The sequence below is a fragment of the Phaseolus vulgaris genome, chromosome 6 (genome assembly GCF_051622355.1).
Source record: "Phaseolus vulgaris cultivar YP4 chromosome 6, ASM5162235v1, whole genome shotgun sequence".
NCBI lineage: Eukaryota > Viridiplantae > Streptophyta > Magnoliopsida > Fabales > Fabaceae > Phaseolus > Phaseolus vulgaris.
In genome coordinates this window covers 32,376,923-32,398,933 of record NC_143503.1, presented here as the reverse complement: position 1 = coordinate 32,398,933, position 22,011 = coordinate 32,376,923, and the positions used below count along the sequence as shown (strand labels likewise).

Sequence of the window (22,011 nt, the reverse complement as noted above, 5' to 3'; positions counted from 1 at the left end):
AGTGTAAAATGTTTATTTCTTAATTGAAGAATTGTTTGAAAAGTCAAAGTGAGGAACTCTTTAGTGCAAAACACGAGGTCAAGCAGTCGAGGTTGAGCAGTAGAATCACATGTGGCTAACAGTCCATGTTTTCGAGGCAATACCAATTCGAGAAACTTAGAATTATGTTCTTCATCATCTCTCTTATTCAATCAATTTAATTAAACTTATTTCAACCATTCTAGGTTTCTTACAAATATATTGTACAAGTATGTTTTGATTGTATAAGTTAATAGATTTTATTTGAGATGTTTCATTTCACAAATTTGGCAAAGTAAAAAATTCTTTATTTTGATTTGTATACATCATTAGATTTTGATAAGGTTAAATTCATGCTGAAGTAATTAGTATTGTTAAAAAATTTGATCTATTAAATATAAAGTTAAACTTGTATCAACAAAACACTATCAGGACAAGACTTAAAATAAGTTACTTGTGTAACAATTTGAATTAAAAATAATCAATAGCACGGATTGTTCTTAGATGATGAGACAATATGTTAAAGAATGTAGAAGGGTAATTTTTGTTTTTCTAATTTTTAACACTTAATTAATAAATTGAGATAATAGAAATGAATTGGAGATGTAGTTCTAGTAATTTTATAATTTATAATTTATAATAATATATAATCAGAATTCTCATGTTATTCTACTTTACTTAATATTTGAAAATTATAGTACAAAAGTTTGATTTTATTTAATTAAATTCTTTATTATAATATAACTTCAATACAATGTATAATAAATAATATATCTAATTATCTTATCTTCGTCAAATAAATAAATTTATACAAAATAAAATTTTTATATATATATATATTATTTATAGAAAATGATAAGTCGCAGACGGAATAAAAATTGTGTACATATATGTGCAAGAGTTGCGAGTTTATGTGAATGATAATTTATGTTAGATACTTGATTAATTTTAAGAAAATGTGTGCGAGTTGATGACTTTATGTTTGTAATTGAATTTTAAATTATATAATTTTTTTTATAACTAGCTTTCCCTGTATTTAGTTTTGTGTTTGTTTTATCTATCTACGATGATCGTGTATTTTCTACGGAAGTAGACGAGGCTTTCCGCGAGAGAACTTTCTGATGAGCAAATAAAAGATAAATAATTATTTTTTATTAATTTGAATTATTATATATATATTGAAAACTCGTGCACATTATAATTTTAGATGTAGAAAAAATATAAAAAATGTTACATATAGCTTATTTTTAAATAATTTTGAACAGTGTAAATGATTTTGAAGTTTTCTCTTTTACACAGTTGATTATATAAGATATTTTTAGTTAAAAACATGGTTATAAGAAATAAAAATAAGTGAGCTAGTATTGATTCAAAAATTGGTAAGGGGAAGGATTGATATCTTACAGTTTTGTTTTTGTTGATGATGGCATGTCTTTTAGCTGCAGTCATAAACTGCGGAAAAGTTTTTGTAGTTAGAAATTGAAAAGATTAGTATCAGTACTAATTACTCATTGTGTCTCTGTGCAAACCAAGGGAAGTTAACAAGTCCACACTCCACACAATAATACACTCTAAATTCCTAGTCTATGCTTCAAGTTCCAAGTAACTCAACCCTACTATTATAAATTAAATCAACATAATATTCTACTACTCCTTCTACACCAGACAAACTGCTTCATCCCTCACTGCACACCATCATTATTCAACTAATCACACAAACTAATAATGCTCTCATTAATATATCTTTTCTTTTTCTTCTCAAAAAACAAGATATTCTACAATCCATGTTAATCCCATACAAAATTTAATTATTACTACTTCCCTTTTAAATTAATATGTATTTATTCAACCATTTTTACCCCACTCTCCATTCATTTTTTATTTCTTTCTCATTTCTCATTCTCAACTTATTCTTTTCTATTTCCATCCTTTATCATTTGTTTCCTCATCATCATTTTTTTTGTTTCTAATTAATCTTCTTAATTTTAACAGAAGAAAATACAAGCATACATGTTTATTTTCTTCAAGTAAATAATTCAGAAAGGAAGTGGGCATTAAAGTTTTACAAATAAAAAAAAAAATCAGAAAACTTAACTACTTGAAATAAATTGATTGAACTGAATTGAAATAAAATTGAAAATTGAAGAGATGAAAAAAGTTGATTAAACTGAAAGGATGAGGAAACATGAGTAGTGAGGGACAAAGGCAGTGATGATTGTTGTGTAGTGTGATGAAGGTCAAATTCACATGGTCTCAGTTTTGTTGGATTGGGTGAATGAAAATGAATATGAATAGGAATATGAATATGGTAATACAATACAACCTTGGTTTTGGTGTAGTTGAGACTTGAGAGAGTCTTCTGACTTCTTGTCTCCTATAATAACCAAAATGGGCCTCCCAACTTCAAGTACTACCAACTTATCTTTCAATTTTTTTTATTTTATTTTATCAGTACACGATTTTGCCTATATATTATACCCAAAAGATTTCTTATTAGTACATAATTCACATGCATAAATTGTTTAAAATAAACTTTTCAATGTTACCCACTATCTTGAAGTTCATCTTTTAATTGATTATTATAATATGTTAAAATATATATTGGTCCGCTATATGCACAGTCTCTGGTTATTATAAAATAAATAGTCATTCCATCACAAAAACTAATGATGATTAGATCAGTTACGCGGCAATTATTCAAAAGAAAATCCAAAACAAACTCTTTGTTTATTTGAGTAAACTTTGAGTGGAAGAAAACAATAAGTAACACTCTCTTTGTGAATAGTGGCAGATGGATTCAAATCGGTCGGATGGGCCTGGGCCTGAGTCTAGTGATATGGTTTCGATGTCAAATTTCTCAACTCATAATATTTAGATTACATATTTAGATTACATAATTTAGAACTGTATTGTGCATTATAATGGAATAATTAGCAGGACAATGAAATTGTTGTTGGTGATCATTAAATAAAAAGATATTTCATAAACAATATATAAATATATAAATAAGTGTAAATTTTATTTTATAAGTCAGTTTTATAAAATTGAATTAAATTTAAAATTTACCTTTTAATAATGTATTAAAGTTGTTTTTCACACTCCCACTATTTCTTACATGATTCATGAATTTAAACATTATCTTATAAGTCAATTTTATAAGGTTGAGTGTGTTACTTAACAAAATGTTTCACTTTTTGAAAAATTCTTAGTTGTAATAAATTTGAATCGATAATAAATTGTGTATTAGAAAAGAAAGGTGTTTGAAGAATTACCATGGGAATCTTGTATTTTAAGTGCATTAATGAAAGGGTTTGAGGGGTGAAGTGTATTATTGAGTTGGAAAAGGTTAAAAAAAGTTTGGAAGGGAGTGAGTGGTCCCATAGGTTGAGTAGGTGTTGGATTTACTATCTCTTTTGATGAAATGCAATGTAATCAATGAACCAAAGTGGTCCTAATCCTACTATTCCTATTACCATCACATTATCATCAAATGCCTAATCAAACTTAATTCATACAAATTCAACAGATAAAACTATTAAATAAAATTATCAAACCATCTTCACTCCTCCCATTAATTCACTCACATTTTAATCACAGAATGTATATTATTAAACCTAACGGGATACTACCAAAGATACACTACATGTTTCTCAATTGATTAAGTAGTAAATTTTAAGAAAAGATAAATCTCATTCATCATCACTAGTGCAATAAAATCATTAAGTACTACCTAGACAAAAACAATTAACACTAAATTGAATAAATTATACACTATTTTATAAACTAAATAATTATTGGTATCTAAAATAGTTTATAATATTAATATAAATTTATGAAAAAAAAAATTAATTGGTAGATAACATTAATTAATAATCACTTTAAATTTTAAATTAATCTTTAATTAAAAATTAAGGATTAATTTAAAATATAAAATAATTAGTTTTAATTACTTTATACTTTTTATTAATAATAAAAATTACTTTACATATTATTAATTTTTTTAATTTATAAAATAGTGTTTTAATTATTTTATTATAGTAGAATTAATAAGTTTTTTTATACAGAGAAAGAGAAAGAGAGTGAGAATTATTATTTTTTATATTTTTTGAAATATATTTTTAATTAACCCCTCTATAATTCGTTCTTGAGAATGCACATATAATTCTCTATCTCGGAAAAACTTATTTTCCTTAACTAATAAAAAGATCTCATTTTCTCATAATTGTTTTTTCTGCCCATATTGCCCTAGTATTTGGACTTTAAAAATAAAAATGACCTCAGCTTGTGTTTTGATGTCCAGGATTTGACCCAAAGATCCAGATTCCGAATGGTGGATCCAGTGAACGTGGATAGTATTAGTAGAAAAGACAATAATTTACAAATAATTGTGCCTTTAATTGAACCTTTATGGTTTAATTTATTAGTTTCTAAATGTTTATTAATTATAGTGTGAGAACATTCCTTATTCAAAATTTTGTTAAAAGCATTTAAATTTATCTGTCATATATAAAATAAGAAAAAATAAATAAAATTCAAAAAATTCAAACATGTTTTAATCTTATTTAATATAAAATAAAATATCCATAATTATGAAAACATGATTTTGATTGTTATGAAAAAAAATTAATACCATGCCATGATAAATTAATTAACAGAAGTGTTCAAGTATCATTCTAAAATGTGTAGAAGCATAAGAAGCAATAAAATGTTACTTATTACTATTTACCACTAAAAAATAATTAAGGTTACGAGGTAGCAGATAATATGTGTAACAGATAATATGTGTAACGGCCTAAGCAAAAATAGAGGGCAGAAACTCTTTCTCTTTTTTTTTTTGTTTTTTAGTTTATTATTTTAAAATTTAATCTGTTTACTTAAAATTGTATTTTTTAAATATGTGGTTGCTTTCTTATTTTATATTTTGAGTTACATTTTATATTCTAATAAATACAGTATTTTTCAATCTAATTTTTATATTATCACCATTAAATATAATACTTTACTAGATATATTACCATTAAGTTTTATTTAAAAAACACTTTTAAAGTATTTAAAAAAATTAAATGTAGTGAAATTAAAAAGAAAACAAGATAAAACCATGACTACTGAAGAGTGAATAAATGTATTTTGACTTTCAAGAAAAATTGAAATAAAGGTAAAACTAAAACGGTTAAATAAAATTGAGAGTTAGAATGTGAATACTATACCACTGAATTATATGGAGTTATTATTATAATACATACACTTTCTCTTACTGATAAAAAAAAAAAAACTTTCTCTTACAATTTTGTTTTGTTTTATAGGGTTGTAACTATATTATATTATATATATATATATATATATATTTATTTTGGTCGCATCGATCCATGAAATAATGAAACAATTGAGTTCATGGACAAAGATAATGCATGTATATTACCAAATATAAAGCTGCAGAATATTTTCTGTCATGAAGTTTATGACAGCGGTTATGATATAATAACCCTAGTTTCTAGTTTAACTGAAGAAATGATTTTTGTGCATGTATATAACATGCCTATCTTTTATTAAAGAACGATAGAAAATTGGATCTCTTTTGATTTGTTATATCTTCACAGCATACTTATAGGCTCTGAGTAGAAGCTTTGTTGCACTTCTATTGCTAGTTCCTCCAGACTTAGTTGACATCCCAGTTCTATCTGCAATATCACGTAAAAAAATGTAATAAGAACTTAAGTTGTAAATAAAATCCATATAAATATTTTATTTGAACCAAACGAAAAATGATTGCAACTTTATTTTATAGTAACTATCGATATTATATCAGTGTTTTCTATGTTTAATTGAATAGGTACGATCACCTTCATCCAAATTTACGGATATTGTCTTGGTATTTATATTCCCTTAATTGAATTTCAGTTCGGAAATTTAACATAAATATTGGACAAAGTTTCAATAGAGGAATCTACAAGGTAGATTGCACGAAATCTGTGCTATTTGGTGAAAAACACATTAAGAAGGTGATAAATAAAAGTGAGAAAAAAAGGATAACTAAATTTCTCAGCATGAAGAAGTGCATAGAATATTTGTCAGACTGTATATGTTCTTTGATAAGTTTTAGAAGCTGGATCGCATTAGTAATATGGGTGCAACATCCCATGGCTAGTTGATCAAAATCAAGAAGTGTTAACACTTTGTGGATTAGATATCGAAAAGTTGTAAGATCTACCGATTTCTCAGAAAGCTAGGTGTTTAGATCATAGAAATGGTTTGAAACCCTAATTGAACTGGGCTATACATTCCAAGTGTTATGATCAATGATAAAAAAACTCCCAAGATTTGGGAATCTCACTGTTATTTTCCTTGATTTTTGTTGTGAGTGTATTTATGAATATATGATTATGTAACTACTATATTAGTGTTAAATATGAATTCATAAAACAATTATGACAGCAATAGTTATTGTTTCACCTTGACCACAAACTGGTAAAGGACAGTCTCCTCCATGCTGCTGATGTTCAGATGAAGAACTTCAAAGGAAAGACTTTCCAAAATAGTTATGATCCTTGCAACTTGACCAGGAATTCTTTGGGAAATGACTTTCAAGATCACATTTGAACCCGATATTTTCACTTCAACATCTGCAACAGAAGAGTTGCAGCTTGCTCCTAGTTCCTTGAAAGAATTGGTCCCAATTATGGAGGAGTTATCAAGTTGATGAAACGTTGGCTGCAGTGTTCGTGGACTCGGACCAGGGCTAGGGCTTAAACTCTTTCTTCTTTTCTGGGACTCCAAAGCCTGAAGAACTTGGTGTAACTCCTTGATGAATTCTATGACACCCCCGATTATAGATGCTTGATCTCCCTAAAACAAAAGGAAGAATAAAAAAAGAAACTCAATTCTAAAAATCAATAAATTGGCAGCATGTGAAATTGTTTTTCCCTCATTGAAATCAGAGTTTTGATGATGATTTTCTCTAGGAGTAACTCTAAAACCGAAGACATACACACAAATATTATGAAGAGGAAAAATAAAAGAAAGATATATAGAGGGAGAAAATACCCTTTTGATATAGAAACATGGGGTCAACGATCTTAAAACTTTGAGATGTTCATTCATCTGTCTTCTTCGGTTCCTCTCGACAGCTATGTGAGACATGATTTGGTTGTAGATAAGTATGGTTGAGCTCTATCTCTTGGTTTTAGCTAGTTAGTTATTTTCACTGCAGAAATCAAAGTGTGGTGTATTTATAGGAGGCAAATTAAGAGTTGAAGTGGTGAGAAAAGAAAAGGTAATAAATGCTATAGGTTGCTTTCCCGTGAAGTATTCTTTAACGTAGTTTACTGATAGACATACATAGACAGAATCACTCTTTCTCTCTCTTTCCTTGCTTATAAACATTACGCGTCTCACGTTTATGATCTTGCGTCAATTACGTGCCCTCGTGAGTTAAAACAGGGAGATGGTTATTTTCTCAGCTCTCCCATGCATTTTTATCTGTTCCATTTCCTTCATTCATGCATGCCTTGCCGAGGCCTTCATCGCTCAACTTAGAAGCATGTTGCAACCATGCAATTATTCCCAAACATTGTTGGGTGTACCAAAATCCTTTGCAATTCCAGTGATCGGTTGCAATGTGGTCACTGTGTACATTACACATTCTATTATTTTCTTTTAACTGCAGCTCTCCAAGACTCCAAGAAACAGGAAAATAATGTTTATATACACAGTTATAAATAACAACATTTTTTCACAATATCATTTAGCCCACTTAAAAGATAAAGTTTCAGAATCCTATAATTAATGGGTTATAAATTTTGGGCAAGTTATTAATTAATAACAGGTCGGAGAACGCATGTAATAACATATTATAACATGATTTAGGAATACAGATCACAGGTTTATTATGATAGATATAGTATAATATAAGAATTTTATGAAGTTGAATTATATTTTTTTTTAATATATATTAGAATCATATGATGTATTTTAAAAGGTGTTTGTTGACCTTATTAGGTCATCCCTTATCGATCCGTTCATATGTAATTGTACATCATCAGTGTGAAGATTGAGTTATACTTAAAATTTATTTCTTAAGAATTAAGAAATAATTATTAGTATAAGAATGCTAGATTGAAAGTATATTTTATTTTATAGAGGTGAAAAATACTTTCTGATAATAAAAAAGTTATAAAAAAATACAAAAATCCTTAAATAAGTGATGATATTTTGTGTAAGGGTCTAGAAAATAACCTTAGAGTAGAAGTGGTATATTTTAAATGATACCTGAATATTTTATTATTAAAATGAAAATGACATATAAATAGAAAATTCAGAATCACCATCTCTCTAAAAGTTTCCTTTTTCCTTTCTCTCCTTTCTCTCTAAGATTCTGATCTCCTCGCTTATCAGTTTGGCGATCAGAGTCTGCCATTGGACTCTTGGCAGTGAAGACTACACGACTGCCTGATCAGAATTCTTATAGAGTAAGTTCAGTTTTGTTCCTCTTTTTCCTTTTCTCTCCCTTCTCTCTAAGATTCTGATCTCCTTGCTTATCAGTTTGGCGATCGGAGTCTGCCATTGGACTCCTGGCAGTAAATCCTATAAGATTGCCCTATCAAAATCTCTGATAGAGTTAAGCTACTTTTAAAGATTTTGGTAGGTTTGGAGCTCTTCGTGAGCATATGCTCAAGTAAAGGTAAGGGAAACTAGTTTAAAATCTTCAATAGAACCATAGGTTAGAAGATTTGAATGTGAGTATGACGGGGTCAACAATTCCAGATTTTGTTGCAAGATTTCTTGTTCTGAATAGATTGTAGTTTGATTGAAATTGAAAGTGTTGTGATTGAGAATTGGTTGCTTGATTTAAATGGTTTTGGAATTGGAAATCATATATATGTATAAATGGACATAATAACTCAATGATTCAATGAGAGTGATTGTATCATGCTGAACAGGAACTGTCCATGTAATGTGTAGATTTATAGTTTAGGAATTGAATGAGATATTGACTTATAATCTAATAGGTATATTAAGTTATACAGAATTTTTCTGCATATTTCGCTCAAGCTAGCCAGTGCTAGCTCAAGCTAAAAATTCTGGGTGCTCTTTGGAGGATTTTAGCCCAAGCTAGTGAATTTTAGCTCAAACTAAAATTCTGGGTGCTCTCTGGAGGATTTTAGCTCAAGCTAGCAAATTTTAGCCCAAGCTAAGAAATTATGGGTGCTCTCTGGAGGATTTTAGCTCAAGCTAGTGAATTTTAGCTCAAGCTAAAATTCTGGGTGCTCTCTGGTGGATTTTAGCTCAAGCTAGCGAATTCTAGCTCAAGCTAAAGTAAAATAAAATAAAATAAAATAAAATAAAAATATTAAACTAATTTTTATTTGCTTTTAAAAGATTGATCTATTTATTTCTATATAGTTTTTCTTATAAAGTATGTAAACTTTTATTTCATGTATAGTTAATTGAAAATCTCTTTAATTAGACATTTATATGATTAGTCAATGAATTGTTGTGTATTTTTGGATATTCTAAACATTGGTATGATTTGATTGTTTGATGTTGGATATTATGAGGTTCAAAATATGAAGTCTAATCAAGACATATTATTTTCAGGAAACAAAATACCGTGTTGAGATTGTTATTAGGGTGTATTGATTTGTGAGTGTCCTGTGAATGAGACGATCCTGACTCTACTGATATAATGGAATCACATAGATGAAGTTATTCAGTTGGTGAGAGTTGAAGGAGGTCCATTTGGCTGAGTCTGAGGTTTGAAAGAACTTATCAGAGCAGATCAAATGGATTTACCATGTCATATGAAGATGATGAGATATTGAGATGATTATGCGCATGGCTGTGTGAGTTTCACAGCAGTAGTATGACAGGTGCAGGTCTTTGGATGTTAATTTCAATACACGAGTCTTCCGGAAGTAGAGTCAAGTGTCTATGTGTTGAGTCAGTAGAAGTCTGACATGTGAAAAGATGAATTATGAAAATGAATAGACACTTGATGATTTGAGAAATTGTATGAGACTTGATGAATTATGTTGATTAAGTTGACATGAAATTATATAGAAATTTCTTAAATAGCTAGCTTACCCTGTTATTTGTTTGTGTTTGTTCCTTTATCTGTGATGATCGTGTTTTACACGGGAGCAGATGAGATTGTAGGTAATAGAACTTTTCACTGAGCAACTGGAGTATTGGATAGATTTACCTTGGAATGCTTTGTTTCTTTTGTTTTTATTTTTATTTTTTATGTATATATTAACTCCCTATGAAGAGGGATAGATACAAATATGATAACCTAATATATGTTTACATGTTAATTAGATATTGCATTGGAAAAAAAAAATAGGGATGTTACATTTTTCCTCTTGTTTATTTTTTTAATTTAACATATAAAGATAAAATATTTATTAGAGCCATTAGATTAAAAAAAATAAAGAATGAAAATGAATTTAAAGTAAAATTATTCTTAAAATAACTTGATTTATCCTATATATATAAAGAGTTTTTTAGAATTAAAACGTAATCGACAAATATACTATAGAATTATAATAACATAAAATTTTAAGGATATATGATTATAATTTAGTATTCGTGTAAGGAATAAATTATTTATCAGTAACACGAAAATGGATTTTTTTATGATATGAACTTGCAACAATTAATTATCTATACTACTTAGTTTTTGGTAGAGGAAAAACAAAATAAAAGTGAAAAAAGGAAAAAAGGAGAAATATAAAAAAAAAACTAAAATTAAAATTGTTTGCTGAGAAAGAAATGACTGAATTTTTTTATTACTAATTTTATTTATTATTAATAATATTATTGTATAATATATATATATATATATATATATAATTATGAGATAAAACAATTCATAATATTTTTTCCATCGTAGTTAATTATAAGTAGAACATAATTGATCTTGTGGATAATTTTCACGATTTTCGGCATAATCTTGCAAGGAAAGTTCGTTGAATAGGTATCGTTGATTTAATTTTAAACTTTTAAGAACATTAAAACAAAATGCCAAAATACGTAGGAAATAAATTTAAACAGTATCTCTGTTTGGCACCCCAAGGAGTCGTCTTAAACTAGAGTTCCAAGACAAAAATTGACCAACTGTGAGATAAACTGTGTTACCCTCTCCATGTTGGTTTGTTTGTATGATAATTACACAGAAAAAAAAAAGACACACAAAAGGTTTAAAATTTAAATTGGAGGAAAATAACATATTTTATTTAAATATAAATTTTTATGTCTATTTTATTTAAATATAAATTTTTATGTCTATTTTATTTTCATATTTTAATTAATAAAAATAAAATATACTGTCATTATTTATCCTCTATATTTTTCTCTCTCTTCTAAATAGCGCACTTTTTTAAATGTTCCTATTTAACATTAACTTTATATAACAATTTATATTATACGAAGTTAGAAGGGTTTTTTTTATGCAAGAATAAAAAAATATTGAACACGTAATTATATATGTATTGAATAGTTAAGATTAAACATTAAATTAAAAAAGAACCACATAATTGTAATTGAAAATATACACTATTACAAAATATGAATTCAACGATTACTTATAAAGATTATAAAGATGATTCGGAAAGAATAATTATTGTAAAAGAAATGATGAATTTTTTGTAATTTTTTTAAAATTTCTCTGATTTTAACGACAATTCTCACTTCAATTATTGTTATATGTTTGTTTCTATGTAAATTGTGACTTTTTTTTTGAACCGTAGTTATATATGTGTTTTTGGGAATTTTTTTTCTGCATGGGCTCTTCAATCTCACTTCATCTTCTTTCTCTCACTCTCTTCACCTTTACTACATGAACATCCTTTAATTCTTTTACATTTTTGAAATACTTGTTAAAATAATAAAAATTTTACTTTTTCGGTTACTTCATCTTAAAATTAATTTCAAATTTTAAAATAAAAATATTGTAACCGTACTTTTCTTTTTAAAAAAAGACAGAACCCTCCCCCTGCACCTTTTTTTTTTTTCTTCTTCTTCTTTTCTTCCTTATCTTCATTTCTCTCTCTCTCCATATTCTCTTATCTCCCTCTCTCTTAATTTTCTCTTCCAATCTTCATCTATTTTAGAATCTGATCGGACCACGTTGTAGCTGGCGAGTTAAGGAACATTTCTACCCGATCAGATTTTTAAACAGAAAAAGTTCATTTTTACTCTAAATATCCTTTGTTCTTTGTTTTTCCTTAGAATTTAGTCATCAATATTGGTGGGGTCAATTGAGAAGTTTAATCCTCTCAACTTATTCTACTCTATACTGAATTTTTGTTATGTTTGGATAACTTGCATTAGGCCCGTAAATCTTGAAGCTTATCCAGACGGTGGGAAATAAAATTATAAAAGTTGCTTGGAAAGCAAGCAATTGAGGTAAGGGAAGCTAAATTTAATTTTTTAATAGCACCCTAGGATAGAAGATCTGAATGCAGAAGGGACGTGGTCCCAATATTCAATTTTTTCATGTAGGGATGTTGTGTGTTTATATATTGGGTTGTTTGTTTGTATATTATTTAAATTTAAAAATATTATATTTTGATGATTTAGTATTAAAGTGTTATCTTTTCTTATGTCAAATAGACTTTTGAATATTGTGGATCACTTTTTGAATGATATTGTATGATGGAATTGTATGGAATTGAATTCATACATTTGGGATAATGTATGGACTGATGTTTGTTGTGTATTAAGTATTGATGCCTATGTGGTAACAGAGATCTCCGAGCTTCACTGATGATCTAAGTCACATAGACTAAGATATCAGGTGGTGAGAAGCTGATGGGGGAGTTCATGCACACCGTGACATATGAGATGCACGGCTTGGGTTGTATTGAACTTACCCTGATCCTTTCTGTTGGATTCGCTGGTAATCTTTGGATCAGGTGTTAGTCTCTGGTAGGACTTACTTAATACGGGTCTTCCGGAAGACGTTGATTGTTGAATATTCTGGATGTGTAGATCCATGTGAGATCTATGTGATTGATTTATGTTGGAATTTGAAGATTCAATAATTGAGAAATTGGCCATGTAATTTTATTTTCTCTTTTAATTTAATTCCGTATATTATAAAATTTTATTTTCACTAGCTTACCCTTACTTTTTGTGTTGTGTTTAAACTGCAATGACTGTACTATGTACACGAGCAGATGACCATACAGGTGCAGGAAAACCTTAGAGGTTTCAAAGTTTTATTTTGAGTTATGGATATGTAAATATTTGTATTTCTATAAATCCTAATCATATGTATTAGGAATGTTTTGAAAAACTCCAAGTTTGTATAGAAATACGTAGAACTTGTATTGAAATATTTAGATGTTATTTTCTGGGGTGTTACATTTAATGGTATCAGAGCGGTTCATCCTTAGGATAACCTGAGGGTAGTGGGTTTATTCTGTTTCTCCTGCGTGTAGATTTTTGTTTAAGTCTAGCCTCAAGACTTAATTAAAAGTTTCTAATAAGATGTTTGACAAAGTTGTTTTTCTTGAAATCTTGTTTGTGTTCGAGTCAAGTTAATTGTTATGAATAAAGATGAAAGTATTAAGAATGAAAAGAATCTTGATAGAGTGGTGAGGGTGCACACTCATGACTAGATCAAGATTGTTTTCTATCTTAATTCTAAGTAGCTAGAGTACATTTTAGAGATAAGTCTTGATTGATTTTGTATCTATTTTGTGTGATGATTTCTTTTAAGTTAATTTGTCTTAAAGATGTAGTTGGAAATTTTTAGTAATTTCTAACCCAATTCTTTACGTGCTTAGTAGATGGCACGTAGACCACCAACTCCTCCTCCACCAGTAGATATGCCCAACTTAGCTCGGGCAATAAAGATGATGGCAACAACCTTGCAACAATAGAGTGCTACTATGGCACAACAACAACAAACTACCCTTCATCAATTAGAAACTACTAGATTAGCAGCTGAAGCATCTCAGCTTCATCAACAACCCCATACCTTTAGTTTGAAGGATTTTCTGAGACACAATCCGCCCATATTTAATGGCAAGGTAAATCCAGATGGAGCAGACCAGTGGGTGATAGACATAGAAAGAATCTTTGAAGCTACTCAATGCCCTGAAGAGAGAAAGTTATCCTATGCCATTTATGTACTAACTGAAGAAACTGAATTCTGGTGGATAGGCATGAAGCAAATGATGGAAGACAGAGGAGAAGATGTCACTTAGGAGAACTTCAAAGTAAGATTCTTGGAGGAATATTTTCCTGATAGTGTCAGGTATGCAAAAGAAATTGAATTCATGCAGCTGGAACAAGAAAATCTTTTAGTCACTGAATATGCTACTAGGTTTAAACACCTAGCTAGATTCTACACCCATACCATGACTGAGGCTTGGAGATGTAGAAAATTTGAGTTTGGGTTGAAGCAAGAGCTTAAAGAAGTGGTGATTCCTATGTCCATTAGAGATTTCCCTACTCTAGTGGAGAAAGCAAAAGTAGTGGAGAGTTTGAAAAATAGTAGCAGACTTGCTAAGACTCAAGTGGGAGGACGACCTTCTAAAAGCATGCCTAAATATGAAGATAGAAAGAAACCTTATTTCAGACCTCAATCTTATAGCAGCGGAAGACCCAGTTCTCAATCACCACCTAGTTTCAAATGTTTTAGATGCGGTGGGCCACATGTTGTTAGATTTTGCCTTCATTCAGTGTCAAATGTGACATGTGATAGATGTCACAAGTATGGTCATGCAACAAAAGACTGTTGTGTCCAATTGGGAGCTCCAAATTCTGGCGGAGTGCAGAAGTACAACAAAATAGTAATCAAAAACCCAAAACTGTTGGCAGAGTTTTTGCTATTAGTGGAGCTGAAGCTTCACAGTTTGATAGCCTTGTTAAAGGTATTTGTTCTATCCTTGGAACACAGTTATCTGTATTGTTTGATTTTGGGGCAACCCATTCTTTTATATCTTTTGATTGTGCTAAGAAGCTTAAGTTGTCAGTCCGAGAATTAGAAATTGAGTTGGTGGTATCTACAACAAGAGAAGGTATTATAGTAACCTCTTCCATGTGTACTGAGTGTCCAGTAATTATAGATGGGCAGAGATACAAACTCAACATGATTTGTATACCTCTAAAAGATTTGGAGGTTATATTGGGAATGGATTGGTTGTCTGCTAATCATATCCTTATAGATTGTGGTCAGAAGAAGTTAATTTTCCCTAAATTAGAAAGAGTGCAGGTTATCTCAGCTCATCAGTTTGAGAGAGAGATACAAGAAGGTGCAAAATGTTTTATGCTTTTGGCTTGTTCTATAGTTACTGATAAAGTACAAAAAGATATGTTTGTAGTTCAGGAGTTTATGGATGTATTTCCTGATGAGATTCCTGGACTTCCACCTAAAAGAGAGATAAAGTTTGAAATAGACTTGATTCTTGGAGCAGGCCTTGTTTCAATTTCTCCATACCGAATGGCACCAGCGGAGTTAGCGGAATTGAAGAAACAACTAGAAGACTTATTGGAGAAACAATTCATTCGACCTAGTGTTTCTCCATGGGGAGCTCCAATGCTATTAGTGAAGAAGAAAGATGGTTCGTCACGTTTATGCATAGATTACAGACAATTAAACAAGTTAACAATAAAGAATAAATATCCTCTTCCTAGAATTGATGACCTGATGGATCAGTTGCATGGGGCAGTTGTCTTTTCTAAGATAGATTTGTGCTCAGGCTATCACCAAATTTTAGTGAAAGCGAAAGATGTTCAGAAGACTGCTTTTAGATCAAGGTATGGTCACTATGAATTTCTGGTCATGCCATTTGGTGAGACCAATGCTCCAGCTATCTTCATGGATGATATGAATCGGATATTCAGACCTTTTCTTGATAAGTTTGTGGTAGTGTTCATAGATGATATCTTGATCTATTCTCGTACAAGGGAAGAACATGCAGAACATCTTAGAACTGTCCTGAACATTTTGAGAGAAAAACAGTTATATGCTAAACTTTCAAAATGTGACTTCTGGATGTCAGAAATACAATTTTTAGGACATGTCATCTCTGCACAAGGAATATCAGTAGATCCTTCTAAAGTGGAGGTTGTACTTCAGTGGGAGCGTCCTAAAACAGTTACAAAAATTAGAAGCTTTGTCGGGTTAGCAGGATATTACAGGAGATTTATAGAAGGTTTTTCTAAAATAGTGGTTCATTTGACCCAATTGACTAGAAATGTCATCCTTTTGCATGGACAGAACAATGTGAGAGAAGTTTTGAAGAGTTGAAAAGAAGATTGACTAATGCTCTTGTATTGACAATCCCTGATACCAATCAATATTTTAAAGTTTTCTGTGATGCTTCCTATCAGGGATTGGGTTGTGTTCTGATGCAGAATAAGAAAGTTGTTGCATACGTTTCTCGTCAGTTAAAGGTGCTTGAAAGAAATTATCCAACTCATAGAATTGGCAGCAGTTGTCTTTGCTTTAAAAATATGGAGACATTTTCTTTATGGAGTTAGTTTTGATGTGTTTAGCGATCATAAAAGCTTGAGGTATTGGTTTGAGCAGAAGGACCTTAATATGAGGCAGAGGAGATGGATTGAATTTTAAAAGACTATGATTTTCAACTAATATATCATCCTGGGAAGGCAAATGTTGTTGCAGATGCGTTGAGTCGTAAAAAGATACAAATGTCGTCGCTTATGATTAGAGAGCTAACATTGATTGAAGATTTCAAGAGTATGAATTTGGAGGTTTCCATGTCTTCAAATTGCATTAGTTGTAATACACTTGTTATAACTAATGAATTTCTGGAGAAGGTGAAAGAGAAGCAGTTGGAAGATTCAAAATTGAAGAATTTCTTGGACTTATTAAATACTGAAAAAGCTAAAGACTTTTCTTTAGGAGTGGATGGTATTTTGAGATTCAAAAATAGAATGTGCATACCAGAGGATAATGAACTAAAGCAAACAGTGTTATCTGAAGGTCATAAAAGCAAACTCAGTTTACATCCAGGAATGACCAAGATGTATCAATATCTCAATAAGTTTTATTGGTGGCATGGCATGAAGAATGATGTAGCTAACTTTGTAGTTGCTTGCTTGACTTGTCAGAAATCAAAGATTAAACATCAACGTCCTGGAGGCATGTTAACTCAGTTAGACATTCCAGTGTGGAAGTGGGATAGTATCTCAATGGATTTTGTTACCCACTTACCACGTACTTTGCGGAAGCATGACTCTGTTTGGGTTATAGTGGACAGGTTGACAAAGACGACACACTTCCTACCTATAGACTTGAGAATCTCTATGCGGAAGTTGGCTCAGTTTTACATAGATGAAATAATCAGATTGCATGGTGTACCACCCTCCAGCATAGTTTCAGATAGAGATCCTAGATTCACCTCCAGTTTCTGACAAACACTTCAAGAAGCTTTGGGGACTAAACTCAAACTTAGTTCAGCATACCATCCTCAGACTGATGGACAATCAGAGAGAACTATCCAGTCCTTAGAGGATTTGCTTAGGACTTGTGTGTTAGATCATTTGGGCAATTGGGATGAAATTCTACCTTTGGTAGAATTCACTTACAATAACAGTTACCAAGCTAGCATAGGAATGGCTCCTTTCGAGGCATTGTACGGAAGAAAGTGTAGGACACCTCTATGCTGGTTTCAGGATGGTGAGAGTGTGTTAATTGGACCAGAATTAATACAACAAACCAATGAGAAAGTCAAAATGATTTAGGAAAGATTGAAAACATCTCTCAGCAGGCAAAAATCTTATGCAAATCAAAGAAGAAGACCTTTAGAATTCTCTGCGGGCGAGCATGTTTTTTTTTAGAGTTACACCGTTCACTGGTGTAGGAAGAGCACTCAAATCCAAGAAATTGACTCCAAAGTTCATAAGACCTTATCAAATTCCCAGGAGAATAAGCTCTGTGGCTTATGAAATTTCTTTGCCTCCTCCTTTAGCTAACATTCACAATATTTTCCATGTATCTCAGCTAAGAAAGTATGTACCTGATCCTAGCCACATTCTAGAGTTTAATTCCATCCAGGTCAAAGAAAATCTGTCATTTGAAGTGAAGCCAATCAGAATTTTAGATTCACAAGTGAAACAACTTCGTGGAAGGAGTATTCCCATGGTGAAAGTATTGTGGGATCTCATCTCTGGAGATTCCACTTGGGAAATTGAAGAAAAGATAGGAGCATCATACCCTAATCTCTTTCTTGGTAAGTTCATTTTCGAGGACGAAAATTTTTGTAGTTGGAGATAATGTAACAGTACTTTTCTTTTTAAAAAAAGACAGAACCCTCCCCCCTGCACGTTTTTTTTTTCTTCTTCTTCTTTTCTTCCTTATCTTCATTTCTCTCTCTCTCTCTCTCCATATTCTCTTATCTCCCTCTCTCTTAATTTTCTCTTCCAATCTTCATCTATTTTAGAATCTGATCGGACCACGTTGTAGCTGGCGAGTTAAGGAACATTTCTACCCGATCAGATTTTTAAACAGAGTAAGTTCATTTTTACTCTAAATATCCTTTGTTCTTTGTTTTTCCTTAGAATTTAGTCATCAATATTGGTGGGGTCAGTTGAGAAGTTTAATCCTCTCAACTTATTCTACTCTATACTGAATTTTTGTTATGTTTGGATAACTTGCATTAGGCCCGTAAATCTTGAAGCTTATCCAGACGGTGGGAAATAAAATTATAAAAGTTGTTTGGAAAGCAAGCAATTGAGGTAAGGGAAGCTAAATTTAATTTTTTAATAGCACCCTAGGATAGAAGATCTGAATGCAGAAGGGACGTGGTCCCAATATTCAATTTTTTCATGTAGGGATGTTGTGTGTTTATATATTGGGTTGTTTGTTTGTATATTATTTAAATTTAAAAATATTATATTTTGATGATTTAGTATTAAAGTGTTATCTTTTCTTATGTCAAATAGACTTTTGAATATTGTGGATCACTTTTTGAATGATATTGTATGATGGAATGGTATGGAATTGAATTCATACATTTGGGATAATGTATGGACTGATGTTTGTTGTGTATTAAGTATTGATGCCTATGTGGTAACAGAGATCTCCGAGCTTCACTGATGATCTAAGTCACATAGACTAAGATATCAGGTGGTGAGAAGCTGATGGGGGAGTTCATGCACACCGTGACATATGAGATGCACGGCTTGGATTGTATTGAACTTACCCTGATCCTTTCTGTTGGATTCGCTGGTAATCTTTGGATCAGGTGTTAGTCTCTGGTAGGACTTACTTAATACGGGTCTTCCGGAAGACGTTGATTGTTGAATATTCTGGATGTGTAGATCCATGTGAGATCTATGTGATTGATTTATGTTGGAATTTGAAGAAGATTGAATAATTGAGAAATTGGCCATGTAATTTTATTTTCTCTTTTAATTTAATTCCGTATATTATAAAATTTTATTTTCACTAGCTTACCCTTGCTTTTTGTGTTGTGTTTAAACTGCAATGACTGTACTATGTACACGAGCAGATGACCATACAGGTGCAGGAAAGCCTTAGAGGTTTCAAAGTTTTATTTTGAGTTATGGATATGTAAATATTTGTATTTCTATAAATCCTAATCATATGTATTAGGAATGTTTTGAAAAACTCCAAGTTTGTATAGAAATACGTAGAACTTGTATTGAAATATTTAGATGTTATTTTCTGGGGTGTTACAAATATCATATCTTTAATAATTGTGAATGTTTGTAGAAAATAAAATATTTATAATAAAATATTTATGTATAATCATTCAATGAGAGATAACATAAAAAGACAATAGGTAGAGAATATAAAATAATGAAACATTATTCTTGTTAGAAAATGGAGATAGATTTTTTTCTTAAAAGTATCCTTAATTTTATTTTTAATATTGTCCCTAGTTTTAAAATTAAAAAATATTTAAGGATGTAGAAAATTTGTAGAAGGTGGCATAAAACAATATAAACATGCAAGACTATAGAAAAAAAACATAATTGAACTGTTTTTATTTTTAAAAAGCTATTCTGAAAATAATTTTCAGAACTTGCAAATGTTAAGTCAAAAATATTTTTTTGAGTAGAGTAGAATTGTTTTATAAAAAAATTAAATTAAAAGAAGAGAATAGAGAAATATATAAGGTTCTACTCCCATCTCAAACGGTCTGCAAGTATGGGAGCAGTTCATATCCATGAATGGATTAAATTATGTTTTAATTGAAAAATATTATATGTAGCTTTGTCAAGCAAAGTTTTCCAGCCCCCTCAATAATGAGTGCAAACCATGATTAGCACTTTGCCATCAAGGAAACTTTTAAAACCACCATTACAATTCACAAAATAAAAATTGCTCAGAACATGATAACCTATTTTAGAAACATATATATGTATATAATTAATAAAGCTTTACAACTTTGTAAATCTTTAAGATCAATTAAGAATAGTGGGTTAGGAAAAAAGCTAAGAGAGGCATTTTTTATCCTGCAATTATAACCTACTTTTTTGTTTAAAAAAATACCCACTTGTCTAATTTATTGATTCTGTTTACTGGAATGAACTACAAGTTGTTCTCTTGTCAGCATCGAGTCTTAAAAGATCATTAAATTGTCAGTAAAAAATAAAAAATTTAGTTAAATCAAATTTATGGTATATAAAAAAAAACCATTCATAAAAGAAATAAGAAATTACTGCACTGACATGTTAATGTTAATATTTCTACTATGTATTTATCAAAGATTTTCTTCACTTTTCTGCATCTGTGGTTATCACTGGTGCCCACCCAATGAGACTTTAACCTGTACAGATAAAATAAGAGAGCTATAGCAAGATATTAATTTATGATGTATATCACTAAAGTAATGATGAGAAATGCTACCTTATGCTTTTTAAAATTAACATATATTTTTATTGACAATAAATTTTTTTAATAAATGGGAGTAGTAGAAATTTTTTAATCAATGAGTTATAATAAAAAACATTATAGCCTAACTGGCTAAACAAAGTGTACTTTAAAATGTTCATTCCCTCACCACATGACACATAACAGCAAGCAAACCTTTGTATACATCAAACCAAATATACCAAAAAAGTCATACTGCTAAGATTCTTGGTGACAGAGAAACCAATAATGCTTCTTGTACCAACAAAACTACGTACAAAGATGTTATAGTTAAGAAAAAACCTCAAAACCCAAAATATAACAAATTCAAACAAAGTAAAATAGCTTAAGATTAATCTGTTACAGCTCCCATAAATTAACACCGTTAATTAAAAAAAACTTATCAAATCTATTATTTGTAATCTAACATATAGACATTCTAAAGAAGAAAAAACTAAATCTAAAAATGATCTTCATCGTAAAACCAAAATTTCACATAAGGAACCAAAATGATATTCTAGAGGAAAAATAATTATCGAAAAATTACACTATTAAAAAATTATTAAATAAAAAAAAATTAAAGACAAAAATAATTAGTTGTTATATCGATTAAATTACTAAAAAAGTTATTGATATCTAAATTAGTGTTTATAATTGATAAATAGTTTATAAATTGGTATCTAGCTAACTATAAATATTTTAACTACCAATTATTTTGTAGTTAAAATCTTGATAGCTAATTATCAATAAAAAAAATCATAAAATAAAACAAATTTTAAACACAAAAAATAATTAGTTATATTGATTAAATTATATACTATTTTAGAGACTGAAAAAATTATTGATTTCTAAATTAGTTTCTATTATTGATAAATAGTTTCTAATTTTATATCTAATTAGCTACCTAAGTTTTAGCAACCAATTATTTAGATTCTAAAGTTGGTATCTATTTAGATATCAATTTAGAAATTATTTATCAACAATAGAAACTAATTTAGAAACCAATAATTTTTCTAGTCTCTAAGATAATATCTAATTTAGTCAATATAGCAACTAATTATTTTTAGTCTCTAAAATTGATTTATATTTAATGATTGTTTAGTAGTGTATATATCAATGTATAAACTATTTATCAATGA

General features: G+C 29.9%; 1 protein-coding gene and 1 long non-coding RNA gene across 2 annotated transcripts; one reads left to right on the top strand and one right to left on the bottom strand.

Moving 5' to 3' along the window:
• Positions 1-5,416: 5,416 nt before the first annotated feature.
• MUTE (basic helix-loop-helix (bHLH) DNA-binding superfamily protein) lies at positions 5,417-7,206 on the bottom strand. The gene is made up of 3 exons (XM_068641519.2): positions 7,060-7,206; positions 6,469-6,861; positions 5,417-5,696 (listed from the first exon to the last, which is right to left on the bottom strand). The coding sequence occupies exons 1-3, from the start codon at positions 7,153-7,155 to the stop codon at positions 5,610-5,612; spliced, it is 576 nt and encodes a 191-aa protein (XP_068497620.1). The 5' UTR covers positions 7,156-7,206; the 3' UTR covers positions 5,417-5,609.
• An 11,161-nt stretch (positions 7,207-18,367) lies between these two features.
• Positions 18,368-19,677, top strand: LOC137832265 (uncharacterized). The gene is made up of 3 exons (XR_011084528.2): positions 18,368-18,503; positions 18,655-18,729; positions 19,506-19,677. It is a non-coding gene; the product is annotated as an uncharacterized LOC137832265 (long non-coding RNA).
• The last annotated feature ends 2,334 nt before the right edge of the window (positions 19,678-22,011 follow it).